Genomic DNA, 25,063 nt, shown 5'->3' on the forward strand with positions numbered 1-25,063 from the left:
GGCAAGCAGCAAGCTTGGAAACAGTGTGGTTTTCAGTGTGTGAACTGTGAGGAGTAAGGGGAAAATTGCTTGGAATCACCGCATACGTTCTGCGAGGCTGCATTTCCCCAGTGCACGTAGCAAAACCCCACCTGGGATGGGCTGGTTTGGGAGAAATAGGAACAGGCAAAGGGAAAACAGCTATTAGGCCTACTCTTTTTCTAGGCTAACATAAGTAAGGCAAGCTGAAGTCGTGCATTAGAGTGCTGGCATACAAGATTTACACAGTGCAATCACCGCGCTCTGCACGTAAATAAAAGGACCGGCCATCGATGCAAACCGTTTCCCGAGAACCCTTATTTTTCAAGTTTCGGTGCTCCCGCCCCCCTCAGTTCCCCTCAGGGCGCTCCGCCCCACCCGGGCAAACCCCGCGGCCGCGCCCCGGCGCCGGGAGCAACGCTGCCGCCCCCTGCAGGGCCCCGCAGCCGGGGGGCTCCGGCAGCTGGAAGCCCCCTACATCGGCAACGGAGACGGCGGGACAAAGCGGAGGGGCGGTAAAGCGCCCGCCCGGCGTCTCCCTCCGCCCAGGACTACTTGCAGCCAGATGTCGGGCTGGCAGGAGGGAAGGGGGCGGGCCGTGAGGCGGGCAGGGGCGGGGGCAATGCGAGGGGGTGGGGTCTGGAGGAAGGGGTCAAGGAGTCGCCGAGGAGAGCACGGGCGGGCTGAGGCGCCGCGGAGCGGGCTGGACGCGGGCCTGGCACGGCGGAGCCCGGGGGCGGGAGCCGAGCGGCCGGGAGGAAGAGGAGGAGCGCGCTGCGCCGAGCCGCTGGGAGCCTGGAGCGGCAGCTGGGGCGCTGGTGGAGGTAAGAGAGCGGCGGTAGGGAGCCCCCCAGCCCGGCGGCCGTTGGGGCGGTCGGCGGCTGTTGGGCGGTACCTGGCTGAGGTGGGCAGCGGAGTGACAGCGGCGGGCGGGCGGCTGCGGCCGGGGGCTTTGTGCGGAGCCGTACTGGGGGAGGGGAGCGGGGGGGTTACCCGGCTGTTTTCTCGGCTTCGGGATCGCCGGAGTGAGTCGGGTGCCTGGCCGGGTAGCCGCACCGTGCAGGGCAGCGCAGCGCGGGATGAGGACACGGGCGGGGGGAGCCGCTGGGGCTGACAGGAGCGGCAGCCGGGGCAGCCCCGGTCCTGCTACGGGCGGGCGGCGAACAAAGGGCTGTGCGAGGAACCGTGGGCAGAGCTCGTCTGTGGGATAAAGTTCTCGAGAAAGCCGTGGGCAGCAGCTGGAAGGCTGCGCGCAGGGAGGGATCGGCGCTGGAGCTGTGGGAGAAAAGAGCGTGCGGAGATAAAGGGAGCGTTCGGCTCTCGTAGGGAGGAAGTGCGGGGTTCGTTGTGCTGTGATTCTGAGGCCACTGTCACAGCTGGCTATTGTTATGCTTTTATATACGTATTCAGTTGTACCTTGAGAAAACATTTTGTTTTTTCCTTTTAAAGCAGCTTTTTAGATGGGCAAAAACTAAAGATAAGAGCCATTGGCTTCACTCTTTGTTGTCTGCTTTGCAGCTGACTGAATTACGACTTGCATGCAGGGTTAAAAGTGCTGTCTTCTTTATTTCAGAGCTCTAGGGGAAGATGTTGTCTCTTCTGACATCTTGCGATTAAGATACCTGAGAACAGGTTCAGTAAGAATCCAGGTTGCTGAAGAAGACGCTTATGAATGTACTGAAATGAGAAGTTGTAAACACTTTTTTTTTTTTTATCCCTTTCATCTCTCCTGCCTAAGAAGCCATAATCCAAAGCACTTCTGAGACGCTTGCCCAGATACATGAAGTCTGCAAAGTTCCTCGTCCAAACTGACTGTTTCTCAGTAAGCTGTGCGTATCTGCGTGTTTGGAATATGTGTATTGTACTCTGAAGAAGAATTGCTTTCTGTATAAAATTCCCAGCAGGAACATTTTGTTATGGACAGCTTTTTCTGGATTTATATCCGGAGAGATTAATGCCTAGAGTTGAAAGGCATTTAGTATACACTGAAAAGCTGGCTTCCCTTCAGTTTTTCCAGATGTAGTGTCTCCCCTGTATGCTGGGAACGCGCACAACTGCATAAACTACAGATGTAGCCATGGAGCTGTATGGACTTTTGAGCCATAGGAGAAGTATTGTTGAGCACTGGTATCGGATGCTGCTTCGTGATGTCAGCTGAGCTGTGACTGTGTTTCACTACTTGTATCACAGCATCCAGATGGAGTGACACCCTTTGCGAGAAGATGCCGTTAAGTGTTACGGGGAAGGTTAACTGATTATTTTACGCGCTGTCAAGTTCTGAGCAGAAGATCTTCCTGCACAAGATGAACCTGTGCCTCCCTGCGCTAAGATGATGAAAGTATACTGCCGCTTATGACGAGTCCAAGAGAAGAAGCATTGTAAAATGGCTCAAACCAGCTTGCTGCAGGGAAAGCAGTTTTACTGTAGGGAGTGGGTTTTCCACAAGCTTCAGCACTGCCTCCAGGAGAAAGCTAACTGCAGCGGTAGTGCTGCCAACAAACCATCTCTTGTAGCAAGTTCTGGGAATAATACTGGTGTTGTCTCTGGGAAAGGAGCTGCCTGGGGTGTATTGTTGGTAGGAGGGCCCGGTAGTGGGAAGACAGCCCTCTGTACTGAGTTACTCTGGCCAAGCTCACCTTTAAACCTGCAGAGAGGTTTACATCGGCAAGCCCTAGCTTTCCATTTCTGCAGAGCCCAGGACTCTGACACGCTCTGTGTTGGAGGGTTTATTAGAGGTTTAGTTGCACAGATCTGCCGCAGTGGACTGATCCACGGATATGAGGACAAACTAAGAGATCCTGCTATTCAAAGCCTCTTGCAACCTGGGGAATGCGAGAGGAACCCTGCTGAAGCATTTAAAAGGTAAAAACTAATAACAACCTAAAGCGAAAACCAAATAATAATTTAAAAAACCCCTTGTTTCTATTTAGGTTTTGCTTCCAAAGAGTCTACAATACAGACTGTTTATTACATGCCTGTCTCTTGGTTTGTTATCTCTGTGGATTACTCAGAGCTTTCAGACCTACTGTGGAAAAAAAGAAGTTTGTCCTTATAGCTGATATAAATAAATATTTGCTTTTTAAATAAAACTTACTATTGATAGTGAGTTTATTTACATTACTTGAAAGTAATGGACTGAAGGGTGGATGATAGCTAGAATAAAAGTCAGTGGCCTTTGTGTTGTGTAAAAGGTAGGGTAGTTGTTCACAGATGTGAAACAGACCTTTGGGGACCCTTGCAAAAGCTTCCAACGCTGTTCTTTGTCAAAGAGGAAACTGGACTAATGGATCCCTGGGTCTGATCCAGCACATCAGTTTTATGTTTGTCTAAAAACATGTGGTAGGAAAATGTCAGTTAACTCCTGATGTTACTTCTCTAAGTGTTGGATGAGTTATGTCATCTTCATCACTATTTATAAAATAAGTGCTTTAAAGTAGTAGGTGGATCAGAAACTCATCAAGAGAGTTCACCTTTCTCCTTCTTATTAGATTTGGCAGCTAAGCTGAACAAAAATACTAATTTACCAATTTTTTTTACAGTATGTTACTGGGAATTGTATTTCTCTGAGAGTATTTGTGTGTGTATCCATATCCCTTAAAATAGTCTGCCATCTTGAGCATGGCATTCATGTCAGTATTCCTTTGGATCACAGTGAAGGAAAAGAATAAGGCTAACAATAGTATTTCTGCTGGTTGTTAGCTAACCTGATATTCCTTACTGTTACATGGTGGCTTAACTGTTGTTTTTCTTCTCTATCATGGGGATAGGACTAGGGGTAATGTGATGAAAGTACAGCATAGGAAGTTCCGCATGAATGTGTGGAAGAACTTCTTTGCAGTGAGGGTGACAGAGCACTGGAACAGGCTGCCCAGGGAGGTGGTGGAGTCTCCTTCTCTGGAGATATTTAAGACCTGCCTGGACGCCTACCTGTGTGACATGGTGTAGGGAGCCTGCTTTGGCAGGGGGGGTGGACTCGATGATCTCTAGAGGTCCCTTCCAACCCCTACAATTCTGTGATTCTCTGAGGATTGAGGCTGGTCAATACTGACGTTGAATGTAATGTCACTATGTTGGGAAAGAGCCTTCCAGCTCTGGTGGCTGCGATGTCCTTGTCTGTGTAATAAACAGGATGCAATTCTACATTGTTCCCAGTGCGGGGTCTTCAGAGCAAGCACTAAACTGAGACTAATTCTGTATTATTATTGTTACTGTTGTTGCTAACTGAAGATGCAACTTCTAGCAACTCTTAAAGTCCTAATTTCAGAAGCATTAAGTCCTCTCAGTCTCTAATGGCTAAAAAGTGGGTGAAATGATCTATAAACAGAATAACGGGCTCTGTCTGGCTCTAGGCAGTCTTTTAAAGTCATGGAAGTGGATTAATCTGGTGAATGAGAGCCTGTTTACATTTGAACGTCTATTACAAAGGAATCTTACTAATTTAGAGCAAATTCTGTTTAAGAACCTGAACCTTGCCTTCATTCTAAGCGCAACTGGCTTGCTCAGAAGAATAGGAGCAAAGTAAATGTCTTTAGCCAAAGATGCAGTAGTAGAAATAGAGAAGATGATTGTAAGTTAGACTTAGCTTCTTAGGTAAGACTGCTGTATGAATGCAAGATTAAATGATGGGTTGTTTGAGAATTTAGGTGTTTCTACAGGATTCTTGCATTGGGAGATTGAGGTGACAGTGTTTGGTAGCAGTCTCAAATTTTTTCAGCAGTGATTGTAACCTCTGAAGCTAAAAATACTTCCCATGGTGTAGCAGCTTCAGTCAAGGGTTTATTTTTATTACAATTTTATTTTGTCTCTTGCTGCCCACCACCGCTGGTCTCCTGCTCCCAAAAGCAGCTGTGGTGGCTGGTATTCATCTTCAGGTTTAAGGGAGATGGAGTGTTAGCACTGAGGTGCTGTCTTGGGAATGGATGTTTTCAGCAATGTGGCAGGGGACCAGCAGGTGGCTGCTGACAGCAGTACTGGGAGCTGGTTCTGCTGCCCATATGGTGCAGTCCCTGTACACAGACGTAAGGTACATGGCAATGCCTCCTCCACCCTGAAGTACCTCAATCACTTGCTAATATATAGAGTATGGAATAAATATTTATCGAAAATATAAGCTTTGTTCACAAGTCCCAAGATGTAATGTTCTAGTATCCCAGTCCTGGTAAATGCAGGTTGTACGTGAACTCTAAGAAGACTTAACAGTCAGCTAATTGCCTTTCTTATTGAATAAAGGCCCTGAAAACAGAGCTCCCATCTCATTGCTCCATTGGCTTTACCATATTTTATTTTTCTTTCATCAGCAGAAGATGGCAAGGGCCTTTCTTTAAAGTTACTGTCAGTTTTTTCCTCTGCTTTGCACAGCAGCTCTAGGCCCAGCTCTTCCTTCATGGCCTAAAATGGAAAGTCTTTATAAGTGCTAAGCAAGCTTATACTTTTCTGTTTTGTGCTAATTTTCCTAGAAGTAGTAAGAAAAAAACTTGCTGGTGCCTTGTAAAGTGTCACTTTATGAACAATGTAACGTGCTTTAGTCAAACTACTAAATCTTCTTGTGAGGAATGTTTTTATGTAGGTTTCCATCAAACCTTGTGGTGATGCCTTGTGCGAGTGATTACCCGTAAAGTCTTTTCTCCTCCTTATTTGGAATCTCTGCTCTTAAAAAAATTCTCATGTATTTATAATCTTTAAGTGCTCTAAAAGTTCCTTCAGGATTGGATCTTGCTGAATTGCAGATCTGGAAGGTTTGCTATGTACAAATGTATTTGGCATTTGTTTCTACACTGACAGCTGAGAGAAAGAAGAGCTACTTAATAGTGCTGCTTCTGAGGCATTTCTCCATGCATGTGGTTCTGGAGCATGAAGTGGCCTTTAAAAACACAAGGGAGAAAGCTGAAACCTCATGTTGAAATTTTAAGTGAAAATTAAGAAGGAAGTGTAAAGAAAATGAAAAAGGAATAGAACATGTTCCAAAACTCAGATGGAACAATGTGTTTAACTGAACAAATTTAATCAAAAAAGGTCTGTTAACTTGCTCTTCCTTGTATGAATAGAAAAATTAGAACCAGAATACCCCAGATTTTGCCAGACTACATCTAGAGTTGTGCGTTTTCAGTTATCTTAGAGCAATCTTATGCTTCCAATGGCTGGTAGGAATACGGGCAGCTGTCAGTTGTTCAAAGCCATGAGTAAGTAGTGGAAGTCAGATACAAGCCATGGATAGTGTTGACATGGTTTAAGCTTCAATGTAAAATAACACATCTTAGTTTGTTTTTCAGGAAGAGGAGATAGCATTAAACCAGGCAGCAAGGGAAGGTGTGCATCTGCTGCATGTTGGGCTGCAGCTGGGATTAGGGACAGAAGAATGAGGCTGGTTAGCTCCCAGCCCAGAAAACTGGACTGTGCTGGAAGTGTGGGGCTGGTTTACACCACACAGTTGATTTCTTTTCCAGCCTGTTGCTCTGAGTTTGAAAGACATCCAGAACCAGAGCTCATGAGTCAGTTTCAGGGAGAGAACATCTGTCTGTTAAATAACATCACATCATTAAGTTTGTAGTGTGTGTTGGTCTGGTACAAACTTAAGGACAAGTCTGGATGTTGTGTAATGTTTGGGTGGATTGATGAAATGAAGGAATACCTTAAAATGGTGAATTCCCATTTCTCTTGGAAGGCTGGTGTGGATGGAGCTGCTTTACTCTCATGGTGAAGTTACTTGCTGTCTTCTGCATCTCTTTTTAAGAGACCTGAAGGCAAGTCTTGTGAGATTTTTGCTCAAAGGCTGAGTCATGGCTGGAAACAGTACCTGGATGGAAGGCAGGGCTATAACCCATGGTTGGAAGGGTGCAAATTTCAGGTGTTTGAGAGAGTTTTCAATAAGGGAAAATTCTAGGCTGTTGTAGAAAAACACAGGTTTGTTTCACAAATATTCTGTGACAGTTCTCCAAGGTCTTTAAATCTGCAGCATAAAATGCCATTTTTCTTGCAATTTATTTGGCATGGATGAAGGTAAAGGTTTAGAAAATGGGTTTTACATGATAAGACTAAATGTGTTGAAGCTGTTCTTTTTGAAACTCCTTGTATGATCCTTGAAGCCAGTAATATGCTTTAAATTATAGATTATATAATTTATATAATCTATAATTTATATATATAATTTATATATATATAGATTATATGGACTTGATCAAGCAATTAATTAGTGGGCCTTTTCACTTTTTCAGAGTAGCCTATTCTTAGTTGTAAAGACTTAATTTATTTTCTTTTTGGAGTAAATCTAAAAAGTTCAGAGCCGGCTCCTTTTCTCCACTTTCTCTTTTTCCTTTTATCTGTTTATTTTCACATTGTCTTTAGTTAGTAAGTTTCAAATCCACCTTAATGGCTGAGGCAAGAGGGTTAATTAGAGAATCCCAGCTTTGATGACAGTGAGAAGAGTTGCTCTTTATAAAGTATTAAACTTCGTGTTTTCCTTGCTAGTGTTAAGCATGTGTTTCTGCCGCTGTTTGTAGCTGGTCACTTATTGTAGTTTTATTGACAACCAAATTTGTGATTTCTGTGGAAGCACTCATAGCATCATAGAATTGCTTGGATTGGCGAAGACCATCCAGTCCCAACCCCCTGCTGTGGGCTGGTTGCCCCCCACTGGATCAGGCTGCCCAGGGCCCTATTCAGCCTGGCCTTGAGTGCCTGCAGGGATAGAGCATCTACAACTTATCTGGGCAGCTTGTTCAAATATGCAGTATTTGTTTTACTCTGAAGGTAGTGAGGGGATAGTGTGGTATTTACTTCGTTTTTTGTAAATGCATTTAGTAGAAATCTGTTTCTATCATGAACTTAGGAGGTGTATATGGAGAGGCAGCGTACTGGAGGCGGTTACAGGTGTCTGAGCTCATCCTTTGGGAAACTTGAAGCTACTGGAATTTCTGCTGATTTATTCTGTAGAGCATTAGGAATTCAGTCTTAATCTTTATGTATAAATTTGACTTTTTTCATCCAGGAGGTGATCTGTGTTTTTGCTCTGATAACCTGCTGGCTTCAAGTGACTGTTGCACAGGCTTTCCTGCTGCCTCTGCAGCACCAGTACAATGCTGTAGCTTTGCCACAATTGCAACGTAGCATGAATGTGGATCTTGTCAGATTCTAATTTTACAAAGCTATAAGTGGTAGAAATAAAGCCAAGAACTGTGTCCTGTTTCAGTGGAAAATCTGAATGCATAATGAATTAATTTACAGGATCCTTTTGAGAACTTCACAGTGTGTTTATTCATTTACCACATGTAAAGTTCAAACATGCAAGTAACTGACTTCCACCTAGATAGAGGAGGAGGGGTTGGAGGTGACCTCAGAAAATGAAGATCATATTCTTGTTCCTGACAGAAACAGCTAAGTCTGAGAGTGATGCTTGTTTCATCTACCCTTAAAAGCATTCCTGTATGCCTGACTTAAGGTTTTTTGCTCTAATCTGAGCTTGTTACTAATATTACTAATCATGCCATTCTCCAGAGATGTGGAGAATGGATTCCTTCTTCCTTGTTTCTGTGACACCTTTTTACCTATTTGAATACTGTCTAATTTCTTTCATCTCATAATTAAGTTTCATAATGCTCACTGGTTAGAGCTTCACACCTAAGAATGTGACACTTAAAGGGAAAAAAAAAGAAATCCCTTGCTTAAATTTAGGGCTTTTTGTATCTAGATGGAAATGTCATTAGAAAATTTTAGATGTGTATGTATATATCATTTTACTTCCATACTTTCCCAGAATTGTGTCTGTTCCTATGTCATTCCCTTATGCTTGACTAGAATCCTGAAGTGAGTTGGATCCCAGCCCAGAGAAGCTTGAACTGGTACAAGATTGAATTCCGCTTAAAATAGAGGCCATAACCATTTTCAGTTAAAAGCAATCTCAGAGATGATTTGTTTTGTCCTAGGTACTTTGTGTAATCATCCAAGGATTGATGCGTTTGTGAATTGTTCAAGATCTTAGTACCTACAACTTGCCAAAGGAGAAGCAGGTCTCCAAAGAGTCACAGAATCATGGAATGGTTTGGGTTGGATGGGATCTATAAAATCATCTAGTTTCAACCCCCCTTCTATAGGCAGGGACACCTCTAGATTGGGTTGCTCAAAGCTCTATCCAGCCTGGCCTTGAATACTTGCAGGGAGGGTGCATTCACAACCTCACTGGGCAACCTTTTCCAGTGTCTTACCACCTCACAGTAAATAATTTCTTCCTGATATCTAGTCTGAATCTCCCATCTTCCAGTTTAAAACTGTTTCTCCTTGTCCTGTCACTACATGGCCTTATAAAGGAGGACTCTTATTACATCTTTGCAGGAGCTAGTGGAAAAAGAGCATCTTGAGAACTGTGTTCAGTTTTGGGCCCTTCCTTATAAGGAAGACATTGAGGCCCGGGAGCATACCCAAAGAAGGTCAACAAAGCTGGCAAGGGGTCTGAGCATGAGTTTCATGAGGAGTCTCTGAGGGAGCTGGGGTTGTACAGTCCGAAGAAGATGCTCAAGGGATACCTTATTGTTCTTGAGAACTACCTGAAAGGAAGTTGTGAGGTGGGGGTCAGCCTCTTCTCCCTCATAACTAGTGATAACCAGGGGATGTGCAGGTTCAATAGTAGGAATTATTTATTGTCAGAAAGAGTGGTGGTACATTGGAATAGCATGCCCAGGGAGGTGGTGGAGTCGCTGTCCCTGGAGGTGTTGAAGAAATGTGGAGATGTGGTACTAACAGATATGGTTTAGTGGGGAAGTATTGGTGGTATAATGGAACTACATGATTTTGGCCTTTTCCAACCTTGCTGATTCAATGATTTCAAGAGCTGCAGAGCTTAAACTTATTTTCTTTCTTTTGACGTTGCAGGTCTTTCCCTCATTCGACTAGAGGAAACAGAATATAGTACTGTTTCTTCCTACTTTTTGGAGAAGTTGAAGGAGGACTAATTTTGATTGATTGCTGTTGTGAGGGATGTAGACTTCTTAATTAATGGTGATAAAATTTATAAACATGATGGGGAAAAAATTGTCTTCTGAAACCTTTCTGCTGTCATTGCATTGATTCGGATTGGTTACAGCTAATCATTGAGTCTTTGTAGAAGGTCCTGTATTCTCTTGTTGTCCTCTTCAGCATTTTACAAAGGTTTTTTTGCTTTTTTTTTTTTCTCTCTAAGGCATTGCTACTGTTGCAATATCTTCTTCCCCCTATGGATTTCAAAATATAGGTATTAGGTCTTATAGGCTAGGAAATACTTCTGGGCTAAGAATTCCTAATTTGCCAAGTGTATGCAGGAGGGCAGCTGAAATCCTGTCCTTCTCCTTCTTTTAAATTTCATTTTGGTGGTTTGTCCCATGTAGTCTCATTATGGATTTCTGTGGAAGTTATTTTGTACTCAACCATAATGGAATAGGTACAGAAAGGACATTGAGGTGTTGGAGCAGTTCCAAAGAAGGGCAGCAAGGCTGGTGAAGGGCTTGGAGAATATGCCCTGTGAGGAGAGACTGAAGGAACTGGGGCTGTTTAGTCAGGGGAAAAGGAGGATGGGGGGAGATCTTGCTGCTGCAATATCTGAAAGGTGCTTTCAGCGAGAGCGGGGTTGGTCTCTTCTCATTGGTGTTGGGATGAGGAGAAATGGCCTCGAGTTGTGCCTGAGAGGTTTAGGCTGGGTATCAGGAAAAATGTCTTTACAGAAAGACTTGTTGAGCACTGGAATAGGCTCCCCAGGGAGGTGGGCGAGTCACCTCAGGGTTGTTAGTTAAGGTAGTATAGTTAGGTTGTGGTTGGACTTGATGATCTTTAAGGTCTTTTCCAACCTGAGCAATTCTATGATTCTATAATTAGAACTTGCTCTTAATACCTGATTTCTGATGAGGAAACTTAGTGTCAAAAATACTTAACTTCAAGATCAAGTGGTTGAGGGACTATTTAATTAAAATATTTACTGAAGATCTTTTTAAACAGCACAAATTCTGTAGGTTTCATCAGAAAGACTGGACGGTTTTACTGACTTTAGCTCCCTAGTAGGTTAGTGTTCATATGGTGGGGGCTTAAACTTTAGTGATTGTATAGTGGGAGACATAAAATATTAAAAACAGCAGACAGCCTTCACAGCCCAAAGTCTCTTACTGCTTTTCACAGGAAGCAGCTGCACGTAAGCTGATATCTGCAAGATCAAAAGATCTTTTGAGGTCTAATGAAGAAAACGGTGAACAAGACACTTTGTATGAAAGGAGTAAGGAACAGCAGAAGAAAATCTTACGTGGAACTTTAGTATAATCTCCTGTGTGATGGTGTGCTTTGAAGATGTAAACAGCTACAATGGATGAATGCTAAATGTCTGGTAAAATGCTGTTGGTCCTCAGAGTGGCTTACTAGTTATAGCAGTTCAAGTAAATACATATTTCTGTGCTGGCTTTCAATTTTTTGTAGTGTGGATATGAATTTAGAAGTATTTACATACTTCTGTCACGTGCCTTATGGAGACTTCCAATAAAGATAAGATTTGTCTATATTTCAGTTATTCAGTAGCACAACTGTGCTCTGAAATGTTAGAGGCAGGATGCTAACTGAAAGTCATAGCTATTTATTGGTATAGGGAGAAACAAGGTATTTCTAAGATTGTGCACGAGAGCGTAAAACATCTGCTAACTGAGCTTGCATTCCCACTGTGTTGAAATTGACGTTCTGGAAGGTTAACTGGAGTTTTGGAAGCTCAGTCTATTTTGTATTTTGACATTGGTGGAGCTTCTGATTCTTATAGTCCATGTAGTGCTTAACTGATGCTTTGGGCTTTTACTGTTGCTGGATTTCATAGGCAATGCTGTGTTCACATGCTCCCCGCTATTAGAAAGTTGAGCGTTGCCTGAAGCTTAAGTACTTTGTGGCATGTTTCTCTTTAGGCTTTTCTCTTAAATCTGTGGAGTTAGTGGGTCACATAGCAACAGCTGGTGTTTCTGCAAGAGTAAGTTGTATGTTCTTTCATTGTATGGAAGCGCTGCATACGAGGTGAACGTTATACCATTTAAGGTTTTAACCTTTTCAGTTTGAATTACCATAAGAAAGTTTCCCTAAGGCATTTTAATAATGACAACTTACATAGGCCTTTTTGTCTTCTACTTCTATAGGCATTAACATTTTGCCTTTAATCCATGTGGCTCAGTCTTAAACCTTGCAGGTTTTCCTATAAGCTGTTTAGTTAGATGGACCTTCGTAGCAATTCTCACTTGTTAATTATTTCCCTTCTCTCCTGTTTTCTATGCACATGTTCATAGCTTGTGCAAGGGTTTAAGTTTCTTTTGTTCCTTTCTAACGAAAAAAAATGAAAAGGATTTGGAGGATTGTGAAGCAGAAAGGATTTAGTGTCTAATATACTGGGAAAAGATAGCATTGAAATATCTCTTTTTGAAAGCGTTAGTGAAGCAAGTGCATTGAAGAGGTTTCAGTTTCTTCTGTGTGATGATGTGTACAATGCCCTGGGAATGTTCAGATGCCTTCCAAATGTTTAGTGCAGGTGCACTTTAAATAGTTAATGCAGAAACCCTTCAGGACTTGAGTCCTCAATCGTTATTTCAGAGGTGTTGTGGAGGAAACATTGCAAAGAATGTAGGTGGATGAGTTCCTGGTACATTTGAATGATGTCAGAATGTAGTAGAATAGCATAAAAGAACCGAAAATGGAATCGAGAAGGAGACTAATAGGGAAATTAACATAGCTGATGGAGCAAATGGTGCAGAACACTTGCAGTCAGAGTTCTCTCCACAGTGTGTTCGTATATGCCTTCACACAAAGGAAGGACCAAAGTATTTTTGATAGAAGGTGATTATTCTTAGCTCAGTTTTGGTTGCTGTTGTTTCAATGGACAGGAGTGGGAATTTAGGATTGTATGTGAGTGGGCTTTCAGGTCAGTGGTCATTGTGCCATCTTTTCCCTTTTTTTTTTTTTCCTCTCTTTTTTGTCACACACTAAAGATAGTTGGCTATAGTGGTGCACATGCAGAGGACAAAAATGCCAACCACCTTGCACAGATACAAGCTTGTGTGCTAAAGTTCTTGATAGATGAAAGAAGTGGAGCACAGGCCTTATGAGGAGAGGCTGAGGGAGCTGGGATTGTTCAGCCTGGAGAAGAGGAGGCTCAGGGGAGACCTTATTGCTCTCTATAACTTCCTGAAGGGAGGTTGTAGTGAGCTGGGGGTTGGCCTCTTCTCTCGTGTAATCGATGACAGAACTAGAGGGAATGGTTTTAAGCTGCGCCAGGGGAGATTCAGGCTGAACATTAGGAAGTATTACTTCTCGGAAAGGGTAGTCAGGCATTGGAATGCACTGCCCAGGGAGGTGGTGGAGTCACCGACCATGGGAGTGTTCAAGAAACGTTTGGATGTGGTGTTGAGGAATATGATTTAGCCAGGAAGTATTGGTAATGGTTGGACTAGATGATCTTCTAGGTCTTTTCCAACCTTGATAATTCTGTGATTCTGTGAAGTGTGTAGAAAGGGGTTATGGCAGCATCCAGGACGTGGACTTGTCTTGGAAGAAGACAACTTTTGTTAGGTAGTAAAAATAGTGGCTGTGTAGAGATGGCTTTAACAAGTGGATGTGAATGAACCTCATGAGGGAAAACTGCTGAGAAAAGGATTACAACGTGATTTCAGCCTTAAAGCAGCTAATTAACAAATCTCGGATCAACTGCATTAATTCTCTTGCAGTGATATAAATCGTTAAATCGTTTTTCTGCACATTCAAGAAGTACAGTTCAGCAGGACAGTGGAATGAAAGCTGCGTTTGTAGGGCGAGTGCAGCTGATGTGTGGTAGGAGGAATTGTCTTATCATGACTATATATGACTCTAAATAAGTGAAGGAGTATTAACTCTGCCTTCTCTACCAGATACACACTTAAGTAGTCAGCCATGCAAAAAACGTTAAGTTGCCTTACAGTTCTCTTGGTATGACATGAATTGTACCAACACATTCTAGCTTTGACAAACCTACCAACTCTTGGGTAAAATGTCCCTGCTTTTACAGCATTCCATTGCCAGTTGTATGCATCAGTTTGGTTTCAGTAGCTTTACTGTGTATTGGTTAGTGCTGCCATGTTCTTTGCTTTGGCTTTGATCCATTGAATTTGTTATTTGTTGAATAAGTTGAGATACAAGGAAGAAATGGATTTTGTCTGCCTCTAAAATGTAGAATAATGCCAACAAATTAAAATGCCTGTTAGGCTACAAGAATTTATATTCAGCTGTGCATTAACCTCTATAGACAACACTGCTTCTAATTGAAGCTGTATTTGATTAACAAATAGAGGTTAATTTTTATGAGTAAAGTACCAATGATTAATGAGAAAAAACTAAGACTATATTTAGCTTTGCTGTACCTTTCTTTTTCTAAGTGATTTAAAACTAACTTTGCAATTTTAATATATTTTCTTGCATATGTGAACCTGTTAGTTTTTCTTATTGTGGTACCCTATGGCTACCTTTTGCATTTCAACTAGAGACTTCTGAATGTGTAAATATATTATCATAACTTCACAGGTGTAAAAAAATAATGTGCCTTATGGGTAATTCTCATTTCAACTCATAACTTACCGTGAGCCTGATTTGATACTTTCTCCTCATGCATTTGATGTTAAATGCTGTTTCTTTGAGACACGGGCTTTTATTTGTTTTTAAGAGTGGATTCATATAGACAATGAGAATATATTTGATGTTTCAAAAAGAAAAACAGTGGTTTTCCACCATAACAAGAGACATCTTTTAAACAGCGCACAGTTGATGACAAATCCTGCGGATGAATGTAAATAACAGTAACTTGGACAACAGCTCAAATAACTGGAGTTAGAAGAGGGGAGGAAATGAGGGTATTCAGGTAGGGACATGGGATGGATAAAGAGGATGAGGCAGTTATTCAGCTGTCCTGGATGTCTTTAAATAGTGGAAAGAAAGGTATGGGGTGTAAAGAAGCAGAACTGGAAATCTTACTACGCAGAGTCAAGGTTGATTTAAATGCTTTTAAAGGTCTCTCAGGGTAACTTGTGTGACTGGTGTTTTTTGTTTAGGAGTTGCTTTCTATATTGCAAACTTGCTTTGAATTCTAGAATAATCTAAAACTATCGAGAAGTCTTTGAATGAAGAAAAGCACTGTATGTGGGGATAGTTTTGTACATATGTTATCTATTTAGAGGATGGAGGTAGCACTTCTAATTGGAAAAAATAGAGTTACCCTATTAGACGATATTGTGCATCTTAAAGATTATCTGCATTGCCAGAGTGTAGTTGCTGTAATTGAGAAATTCCTGCACCTCTAAGCTGTCTTTTTCTAAAAATCTAATTGTTTTACTCTTTCAAACCAGCATGATCAAGTAAATTAAGTTTCTTTAAGAGAACAGATGGGTTGTCCATAGCGTAGGGTTTGGATGAGAATGCCTGAAATATGTCTGTAGCTGACTATAATGAATTGCCATAATAGATTGGAGATGAACATCATCTGGGAAACAAGAGTCTGTCAGTAACTTGATTTCTAGTGTGAGAGAGGAAAAAATAATGAATAAAAGGACAGAAATTTGCTTCCAGCAGATGAGAAGATGAAAAACGGCTTTTGTTGATTGTATCTGTAAAATGATTTTAAATGTGTGATTTTTGGAAGAGAAAGATGAACAGATTAAAAGCAGTGGACTTTCCCCTCAGATAATTTGTGGGTGAGGTCTTGTGACTGCGAGCAGAAAGGAAAGGAATTAGCTGGAAAGTAAATACTAAGGCCTCGAATCCCAGTGTATTAAATAGCCGGTTTAGTGAAATCAAGCTCCTCATCATTCATATGTAAAACCTAAGGACAAAATCAGGGAAGTAGATCAGCTACTTAATATGAATTTAAGATCGCAGGAAAAAAGCCTGCACAGAAACAACAACAAAGAAACAGAATAGGTGAGAGGCTCTAACAGAGTCTGAGTTGTCACTGTTGTCTTCAGAGGACAGGTTATATTTTTCAATGTGGTCTTGAAAGAAAAAGATACTTAATGTCACACTTTATGAAGGGATAAAAAGACATTAGAGAACTGTAGACCTGTCAGTTGAATAAAAAATGCTGAACAAATAATCAAGCCATTTGCAAGCAGCTGGGAAGAGTTGAATTGACAGTTAACATGGCATGACATGGTTTGTTTTTTACAAATCTAATTAATTTCTTGCTGTAAAAGGCAATAATAGTACTTGTGGATAAGGGATGACCATAAATGTCATTTTTAGTTCAGATAGGCATTGAGGATGTTCGTATGATTCCACTGCAAACACGCAGTGCTCTGGGTAGACCGACATTTGGCTCCATGCAGTGTGATTTGGGTACCTTGGGAGTAACTAGGAGCAGTTCACAGTGACACTGCACCTCATGTTGGGCATCGCTGCCATCTGTCCTGCATCTGTCCCTTTGGTGGGCTAATTGACCTCAGTCACTGAACCATTGTCTGGGAGAATTTGCGTAGGATAAATTAAACAGTTCTGCACTTTGTGCTCAGGAAATTCTTTGTAGGGGGTTTTCATACTCACCTCCTCTTCCCCTTTGATAGGGAAGCAGATTTTTAGACTCTGAGTGGTTAGAACATATTGTGTAGGTAAGAATATAAAACAAATACATTCAGATAAAAAAAAGACTCAACCTGCTCCTAGTAGCAGGTGTGAGTGGGCTTCAGCCACACTAGTCTTTCCTTAATACAGCTGAGTTGTTTGCAAACTGTTCTAGGCAGTCCAATTATTACAACCAAAATATTTGCTCTTAAGGTTTCTTTTTCTGAGTTTTCTAGTAAATCTACCAGTGGATCGACCTGCGGAGCTGTGTAAAAGAAAATCACCTGTATATTTATATGAGACAGCAGGAGGTCTTTAATCAATATGCAGGGGTCCGGCATGTTGTGTTTGTGTGACTGATGGTGCTGACTGTATGATAAACTCTGCTTTTGTCTGGCTCAATACCCTGGAGCTGCCTTTTGTGCCCTCCTTGTAGGATTGCAGCTCTGCTCTACAAAGACAGATAAAACTCAGGTTACTCCAAGGCACTGCAGGATCAGGTGCTGAATTGCACAGCAAGCCTTGCCTGCCGTTTCTAATTTGCCAGTCTGAAAAGCCTGGACCTGAAGTTTACACACAAACACTAGAGCTTACTTAGCGGGTGATTCTCAGCACTGTCTTTCCTTCCTTTCTGCTTCCTAAGACTTCCTTCCTAAGTCTCCCTTCAGTTTGTTAGAACCACCAGGGCTGGTTTATCTTTCTGTGCAGCCTGTGAATTAGCAATTCACTTGAAACAATTGTGTGTATTATACACACCAAGGAATGATAATATAATTCCAGTATTGTGCTTTCTCAGAAAGTCATAATCAGTTGCAGGCACTTTTATCACTTTGAAATGGGGCTGAACAACCACCTCAATAACTTGCACGTGTGTATGTACACAGGTGTGCACACAAAATCAAGCCAGGTAATTTTACTTTCAAGGAAGGCAGCTATTGAACTTTACCATTAGATTGTGCCGCAATCAGTAATTCAGAAGCCATGTAACAATTAGTTTACTCCAGATGAATAAGCGGCTGCTGGTAGTGATCCATAGGACATAAAGGGAAATGTGCCCTAATCTAGAAACAGCAGTGTAGATAATCTGTGAAGATGCTTTTTTTTCAGCTGCTGCAAGTATTCTCAGGAAGGGGTTAATATTTCATCAACTGAATGGCTAAAACTGTCTGATTAGAAGTATAATTTCCCTTTGTGGCCTGTGTCCCCTGTACAGTTTGGGAGTCAAAAGAGAAAAATTCAGCTCCTGGCTAATGGATGCATTTGCTGAGGTATCTAGCAGTGTTTAACAGGTTTGTCCTCCCTGTCTTCAGTCTTTTAAGTGCAAATTAGAAACCAGGGTACTGACAGCCTCATGAGTTTACATTCTACTGGCTGACCGTGGAAATATGGTGGCCTCAAGTTGCGCCAGGGCAAGTTTAGGTTGGATATTAGGAAGAACTTCTTTACAGAAAGGGTAGTTAGGTACTGGAATAGGCTCCTCAGGGAGGTGGTTGAATCGCCATCCCTGGTTGTGTTTAAGAGCCGTTTGGATGTGGTGCTCAGGGATATGATTTAGTGGAGGGTTTTTAGAGTTAGGGTTCTGGTTAGGTTGCGGTTGGTCTTGATGATCTTCAAGGTCTTTTCCAACCTGGGTAATTCTATGATTCTGTATAATATAAGAGTGGGTTCATGAGACAGCGGGAAAAGAGATGGGATGTGACTTACTGTCAAATGTGAAAATATTGTAAGTAGAAATTTTAAGAACAGTGATCTGGAATTCTGAATTTCTATTCTGAAACTGTGGATCTATGCACTTTAAAGGATGATTATTCCAGTTCCAGTGGAACTAATAAAAACCTCATTGCCTACAGCTTTATGCCTTTTGGCACTTCTATCCTTAGGTATGGTGCATTGACCTGGGATCCCCCCTACAATGTTTCTATAAAATAATTCCTTCCAGCTGTGAGGTGGAGAGGGCAGAGCTTCTCATCCACCAGATAAAGCTGGCAAGAGCTGAGTTAGGATGCCTACAAGGTTTCTACATCTGATTCTTAGGCAAAAATCCCAGTAATTCTTATGTTGCTGACAAAAATAGTTACAGTGTTAACTTAGTAAGCATAATTGGCTTCCTTAGAGTTTCATTGATGTATTTCGTCTTCCTGAATTCTCTGATACAACATAAATGGAAATGAGCGTCTTAAAAGTAAAATAGCAAATTGCTGTGATACATCGTGTAGGAAGTAATCCATAAGAAGAATGATGATTCTTTGCTTTTTCAGAGATCAGCACTATTGTTTGAAGAAATGTCTGCTTAGCTATTGAAGTGTGTGTGTATATATAGGGAGGTATATATCCATCCAGTTTATTTATAGCAATCTTTTACAATTATTTCAATCTTCAAGAGCTCTTTAGGTAAAATGTAGCAGTTTTAAAGGAAATCATGCAAGGCAGTCTTATCTCTTGCCAAGGACAACACTGTGCAGTCCTTTTCATGTTAGGAGAATGTTTTATGCGGTTCTGTTGGTAAGTTTTTTGCCAACGTAACAATAAATTCAGTTGAAACTCAGTGTAATCTGGATTGCTCTTACCAGTTAATAGTGTCCATTATGTTGCTTGTAGTTACTAACCTTATTTTTCCATGGCATTATGATTAAATGCTTTTTCAGTGAATGTTTGCAATCCTCAAAGTTGTTTAGCTGAAGTTGGCTGGTATTTCCCAGTACTCAGAGGGATCACGTACTTGGGACTGTGGTTTCTTTTGATTCAGAATAGTTGCAAGTAATGTGGCATTGGTGTTAACTTAATTCTAAGTACCACGTATAAACCACTTCAGTGGCAATGCCTGTCATCTTCCTTTTTGAAATATCAATGGTGTTTGGAAAAGAAGAGAGTATGCAAGGATCTCCATAGTGAAGATTCAAGTAGGAGAATGACAATTCACCAAAATCCTGAAACTCCTAACTGAATGGGGGAAACAGATTTGCTAAAGGAGAGGATAATAACGGCCTTGCCTGCCTGGTGGCAATAAACATCAGTGCTGAGCATTTAGCTCAGTGTCACTTGGAGAAGAATTGCCTTTTCTTGTGCTCTTTTTCTGTGGTGTCACTGTGTGTGTGTGTGTATGTATTTGTTCCACAGTGTACCTGCTGTCGTACCTAAGCAAAAAGATGCCCAGTGTTATGCTAGTATCATTTTGGAGACTTATTGCACACCTGGCAAAAGCAGCAGCAAAGCTTGGAAGAAAGCAGGCGGCTCTCTAACCCTCATGTGAAAAGCCTGGGTCTGGTTAGCCTGTACAGAAGTAGTTTATGATGCTGGAGGGCAGCGTGCATGCCCAGTCATTGCTGTCTTTGAAAGATAAGTCTATTGCCTGCTTCTTAAAACAGCTCTCTTCTGAAAGAGCAAACATTGTAAATGTATAATGGGCTCATTATGTAATGTATACTATATATGTCACGCGCATTGCTGTGGAGGTTTTTTGTGACAATAATGGCTGTAACTGAAATGGAAGTGCCGAACCATAACACATAGGCAAGAAAGTGGCTCAAAGGGCAATTTGTTAACGAAATATCATACTGATAAATTAAATTCAAAAGCAGTAGTGGCAGTTAAACACTTTCCAAATTTGTATCATTATGATATTTGAAATATTTTTGTTTTGCTACAAGTTGCAGTGCTTGGACTTAGACAAATATTGGATTTCTGATCTTTCTAGCTTTCTTCTGCTACTTTGCCTAGGAGATGAGTTTTTTACAATTGTTCTGTGTGTTTGCCAGTAGTGAGCACCAGCAGCTGGCAAGAGGACAGGGACCCTTTTGAGGGGATAAGCTGTATTTGTGCTGTAACAGACATCAGAGAATTTAAGTGGGGACATAACTCTGACTTTCCTACACACCAGAGTCAGTCACATGAGGGGCATTCATAACAAACTAGGCTTTATCATCCTTCTTCTTCAAGAACTGCTCATTCATTGTTATAAGGCATCTTGGCTTTTTTATTTTCTAACAAGTATGTGCATTCCACTGTGTCTTTCAGTCTTTGTGGACACTGCTGCTATCGCTCTGCTTTCTTCTGTCGTGTCTTAGCATTTTTTGCAGATCCAATTTAAAAATCTGAGGGATAATCATTTGCAGAACTTCAGCCTTGCTGCTATGTATTTCTTCCATATGTGGAAAATCATATTTGCATGGGTTCCGTCAACTCAGTAGCAGTCTGAAGAATTCTGTGGGAGGGTTCATTGTTCTTAGGACTCTCTATTTATTTGAGAGCATACAAAGCATCTTAGCTCTGCATAAATAAGTCATTACATTACATTCCTGTTAAATTTCATCATTTAAGATACATAATTGTGCTGTTTTCTCTAAAGATCTCGTTTTTTTTAGTGAACACTTTCAGAACTATTCTGTAACAAGGAATTGCTATGTAATGAGAACCACTTTTATATCTGTATTGGCTGTGAAAGTTCTGAAGATAAGGCTGTTTGCTATTATCCTTTCAGAAGGTGAAGAAAACTCCTCATCTTTTGAACAGTACTCTGCAAATTAAGCGATCTGTTAAAATGCTCTGTAGAGGAATCACCGTTTACAGAAGTCCATTTAAGACGTTTATTCCATGTCGATTGATGTGATTTCCATATGCAAGCAAGATGTTATCGGAGAGTAGGAATTACTGTGGAGGTAAACACAATGGGAATTCTGGCCTCAAACATGAATGTCTGAAAAATTTCCCTATTAACGTTATCTGGCACTACTCTGAACTCCGAGATAGAAAAGTCTAGACAGAACTGAGGTTATCAAGTGGTTCCTAAGAGCACTTTCAGAGAATGCTTTGTCAGTGTCTTGTCAGTGCCACACTTGTGAGTAATATAGCTGTAACCTGGAAGAAGTAGTCATACCTCATCGAATATATTCTTGTATGTGTATGTTTATATATGATGATTTTTTTTCCCTGGTTGAATGGATGTTATGCTGCTGCTCAGAAATGAAAGTATTGTGAAGTGGAAGGGATGCCAAGTGGAAAACTAAATCTCTGTTCCACAAAACTCCTGCAACCACTGTTTCTGCAGTCTCCAAGATATGGAAAAATGTGGTTTAGTGCTTGCACTATTTTTTAATACCTTATTCTTTGTACATCTTTTGACTTCATTTGGAGGCAGGATGACCTTTTACTTTGACCTACTGTGGCCAACTACTGCATACTGTAGAATAATCCAGCAGAATAATTTGGGACTCTTTCCCAGTTGTATCTATTAGGTTATCTTGGTATTTCCTACAGGTAAATACTAACACACAAGAGCACTGTCAGATACACCAAAGGTATTTCATAGGCGTTTTGTGACGATCACTCAGATTTTAGGTGAGATTTTGCTTTAAGGTATTATTTATTCACATCTCAAAGCAATGTAAATAGCTGAGAGTACAAGGCTGCATTCTGCTAGGAAAGAGGTGGAAAATGAGGTAATTTCAAGCTGCCTCCTTTCATTGTGGGGTTGATATCACTTCGGAAAGTAATTTTAGCCTTATGGCTACATTAATTTCCTGCTTTGTAAGTTAGTAGTTGCTTAACTTCCCAGCTTAGGGAGCACAGAGACTACCTGCCCTGCAAGCATCTTCTGAAAGAGGGGGACTGGCTTTAGGAAGTAACAAAGAATTCAGAATAGTCTTGTGTTTCTGGAAATGCAAGGGGCCAGAGTTAAGGATTTAAATGCAACTAATACTGAAAGCTTTCAGAACTCATCCTCTCTATCCCTTTGGGAAAATTTCACCAACTGGAATAAATTGCCTAGCTGGCTCTGCTAGATCCTGCTGTTACTGTAAGCAGCGCACCACTTTGTGTTTCCATTCTGCACTTTTCTCAGTCAGAAAACAAGAAAGCAACACTGTACTAGTGGTGCTTGCAAATAATTTTTTACTCTGTTTTTTTGTTGGTTTTTTTTCCATCAAACAGGCAAGATTTGCCATTGTTCTAATTTGCATCCTTGATAGGTAGTAATTAAGTTGTCGGCCAAAGTGTTCTGAAGATAAATTTGTTCAGTAAAACAAATGAAAGAAGATTATTATTGCCTTAAGTAAAACAAAAATACTTGTGACGTCTATGCCATCTGGACACAAGCATAAAATCTGCAAAAAGAGAACTATCATGCAAGTGTATTTATACACTCAGAGCGTTAATATATTTCATACCCTGTTTCATTTTCTGAGTCTTTTTACTATAAAGGCAAACTTTACTTGTCAAATGTATTTAAAGATCATAGAATCATTCTATGATCACAGAAATCATACAATGGCCTGGGTTGAAAAGGACCACAATGATCATCCAGTTTCAACCCCCCTGCTGTGTGCAGGTTGCCAGCCACCAGACCAGGCTGCCCAGAGCCTCATCCAGCCTGGCCTTGAATGCCTCCATGGATGGGAGATGTATTCAGTGGATCTTCAGGGCCTAAATGAAACTTGCCTGCAAAACAGTATTGTTGTGTAGAAATACTGGAAAGCATGTGGCAGTTTATATATAAGCACAGAGATATATTTTAATGAGTACTACTAGAGATGGCAGCAGTACATGCAAATATGAGGCAGGAACTCTGGTTATTAGCTGTGCTGATGCATTTGTTCAGCTCCTTGTGTTCTGAGAATGCAAATATGTAGAAATTCAGTTCTTTGTAAAATTTGTTCACTCAGGGGTTAAACTTTTGAGCTCTGATACTGCAGATGTCTTTTTATTTAGTTTGGTATCATGACCAGCATCTGATAAGCAATAATAACAGAAAAAAAGATTAATGAGTCTTTTACATTTTATGCCAAGTAGTTTCTGGCATACTAAACCACCGTTTTTCTAGGTATTCTTATGGACACTGAACCACGTTAACTTGTTTTAAAGTATGATTAGAGACATCAAGGTCATTAAAATGTAATCTTGCCTAAGCAAAAGTTGCGTCACTGCATTTATTATATTGTTACGTTTACAAGATTGATTTTGCTCCCCATTCCTTGCAGGTGCATTCTACTTCCTCTTCTGGGAATGAAGCCGCCTCAGCAAAGCCTCTTCCTGCTCGTAGACTCAGTCGATGAGGGCTGCAACATCTCTGAGGGTGAACAGACCTCTACAAGTTTATCTGGAACGATAGCAGAGCTGTTAGCTGGCCACTTTGAGTTCTTCCCTCCCTGGTTGCTCCTTCTGTGTTCTGCCCGCAAGCAGAGTAAAGCTGTTACAAAAATGTTTACAGGTGAGTGCAGACCCCGGGAAGCATCATTACATCTGTCTATAATGAGGATTTGGCATTTACAAAACCTGTGGTGATGGTCGAAAGCACTAATGTGCGCATAGTTCTAAAAAATGATAATGGCAAAAATGGTAATTTTAAAAACCTCACGTTCCAGTTTACCTACCATAAGCTTAAAGTGGCATTTAGAAGTAAATTATGTCTCTGCACTAGAGCTATTGGTGGCTTTGAGTTCTCTTTTTGCCTTGCTTCTTCTAAAAAGCTTTGAAGCCATGTAGGTGATGTGTAAGTACATAAGTATGTTGGCTGTATACGCCCATTCCTCACAACCTCAAAAGATTTTTTTCATCTACCATTAAAATATTTCCCCTTATTTTCAGAAAGCAGTGAATAACCTTTGAAGGTGGAACTTGAGAGGGTAATGCTGTCAATGTGGATTCTTAGAGTATACTTTTGGCAAAGGTTACTTGGTAAAGAATTCTTTACAACTTCTTCGTCCAGTCTTTACAGTGTCATGAGAACATTTCTTCACTATAATCACATTGTTACTGGATGTTCTCTGAAATTTAATAAAGGCCAATATCTAGACTGGATTCCAGGCCTATGTATAAAGCCTGTGTGTATTAAGGCAACGATTAGGACAAAAATGTGATTATAGAACATAGACCCATAGGCTTGCTTGTTTCCACTGTGGCAAAAGGTCAATGTGATAATTGCATTCTGGAATGTAGTCCTGTATTAATCAACAGCAGACATGAACGTTGGTATTTAGGGGTATGTGAGAACTAAAGGAAACTTTAGAGTAGTTTCATAGGGCTCTTTTGGATGTTCGTATGGGAATAGTTTTGTCAGAGCTTGGCTGATTAGAAAGGTTGTCGCTGCCAAAAATACTGACAAAACTTTCTTCAGAGCAGCTTTATTTCCTTTCCACTGAATCACATAATGTTTCAGACTAGTCCTAAAAAATTGTTGCTGTCTTCTAAGTATACTTCCAGATAGAGTTCGTGACAGGAGAAATCAGCAGAATTAATGGGTATGCCTTTAAAATAAATTTAATTTGAAAGGGTAAATTTCTCATTTCCACAGTGAATGATTTGATGAATAGCATAAAGAGTTGTCTTGTGATGTTATAATGCATCTGTGCTTTGAGAAGAGGTGCAAAAAACAACATTATTCCCAAAGCATTTGAACTCATAATGAGTCTAAGTTTGGGGGTCTATTTGTAGGAAGGAAGGGGTGGCTTGTTGCTTTTTTTGTTGGTGGTTGGTTTGGGTTTTGTTTTTGCTTGTGTTTATT

The 25,063-nt window shown here is 41.0% G+C and overlaps 1 protein-coding gene across 1 annotated transcript in view; it reads left to right on the top strand.

Annotated features, from left to right (window-relative positions):
* The first annotated feature begins 412 nt into the window (after window positions 1-412).
* ANKRD50 (ankyrin repeat domain 50) overlaps window positions 413-25,063 on the top strand; it is a 39,880-nt gene continuing 15,229 nt past the window's right edge. The window contains exons 1-3 of the mRNA XM_015861898.3: window positions 413-842; window positions 1,592-2,880; window positions 23,541-23,770. Of these exons, the coding sequence (XP_015717384.2) occupies window positions 2,402-2,880; window positions 23,541-23,770 (709 nt within the window). The 5' untranslated portion in view covers window positions 413-842; window positions 1,592-2,401. The remainder of the gene's footprint in view (window positions 843-1,591; window positions 2,881-23,540; window positions 23,771-25,063) is intronic.

This window comes from Coturnix japonica, chromosome 4, assembly GCF_054131305.1.
Source record: "Coturnix japonica strain WE chromosome 4, WE-NBRP24, whole genome shotgun sequence".
NCBI classification, from domain to species: Eukaryota; Metazoa; Chordata; class Aves; order Galliformes; family Phasianidae; genus Coturnix; species Coturnix japonica.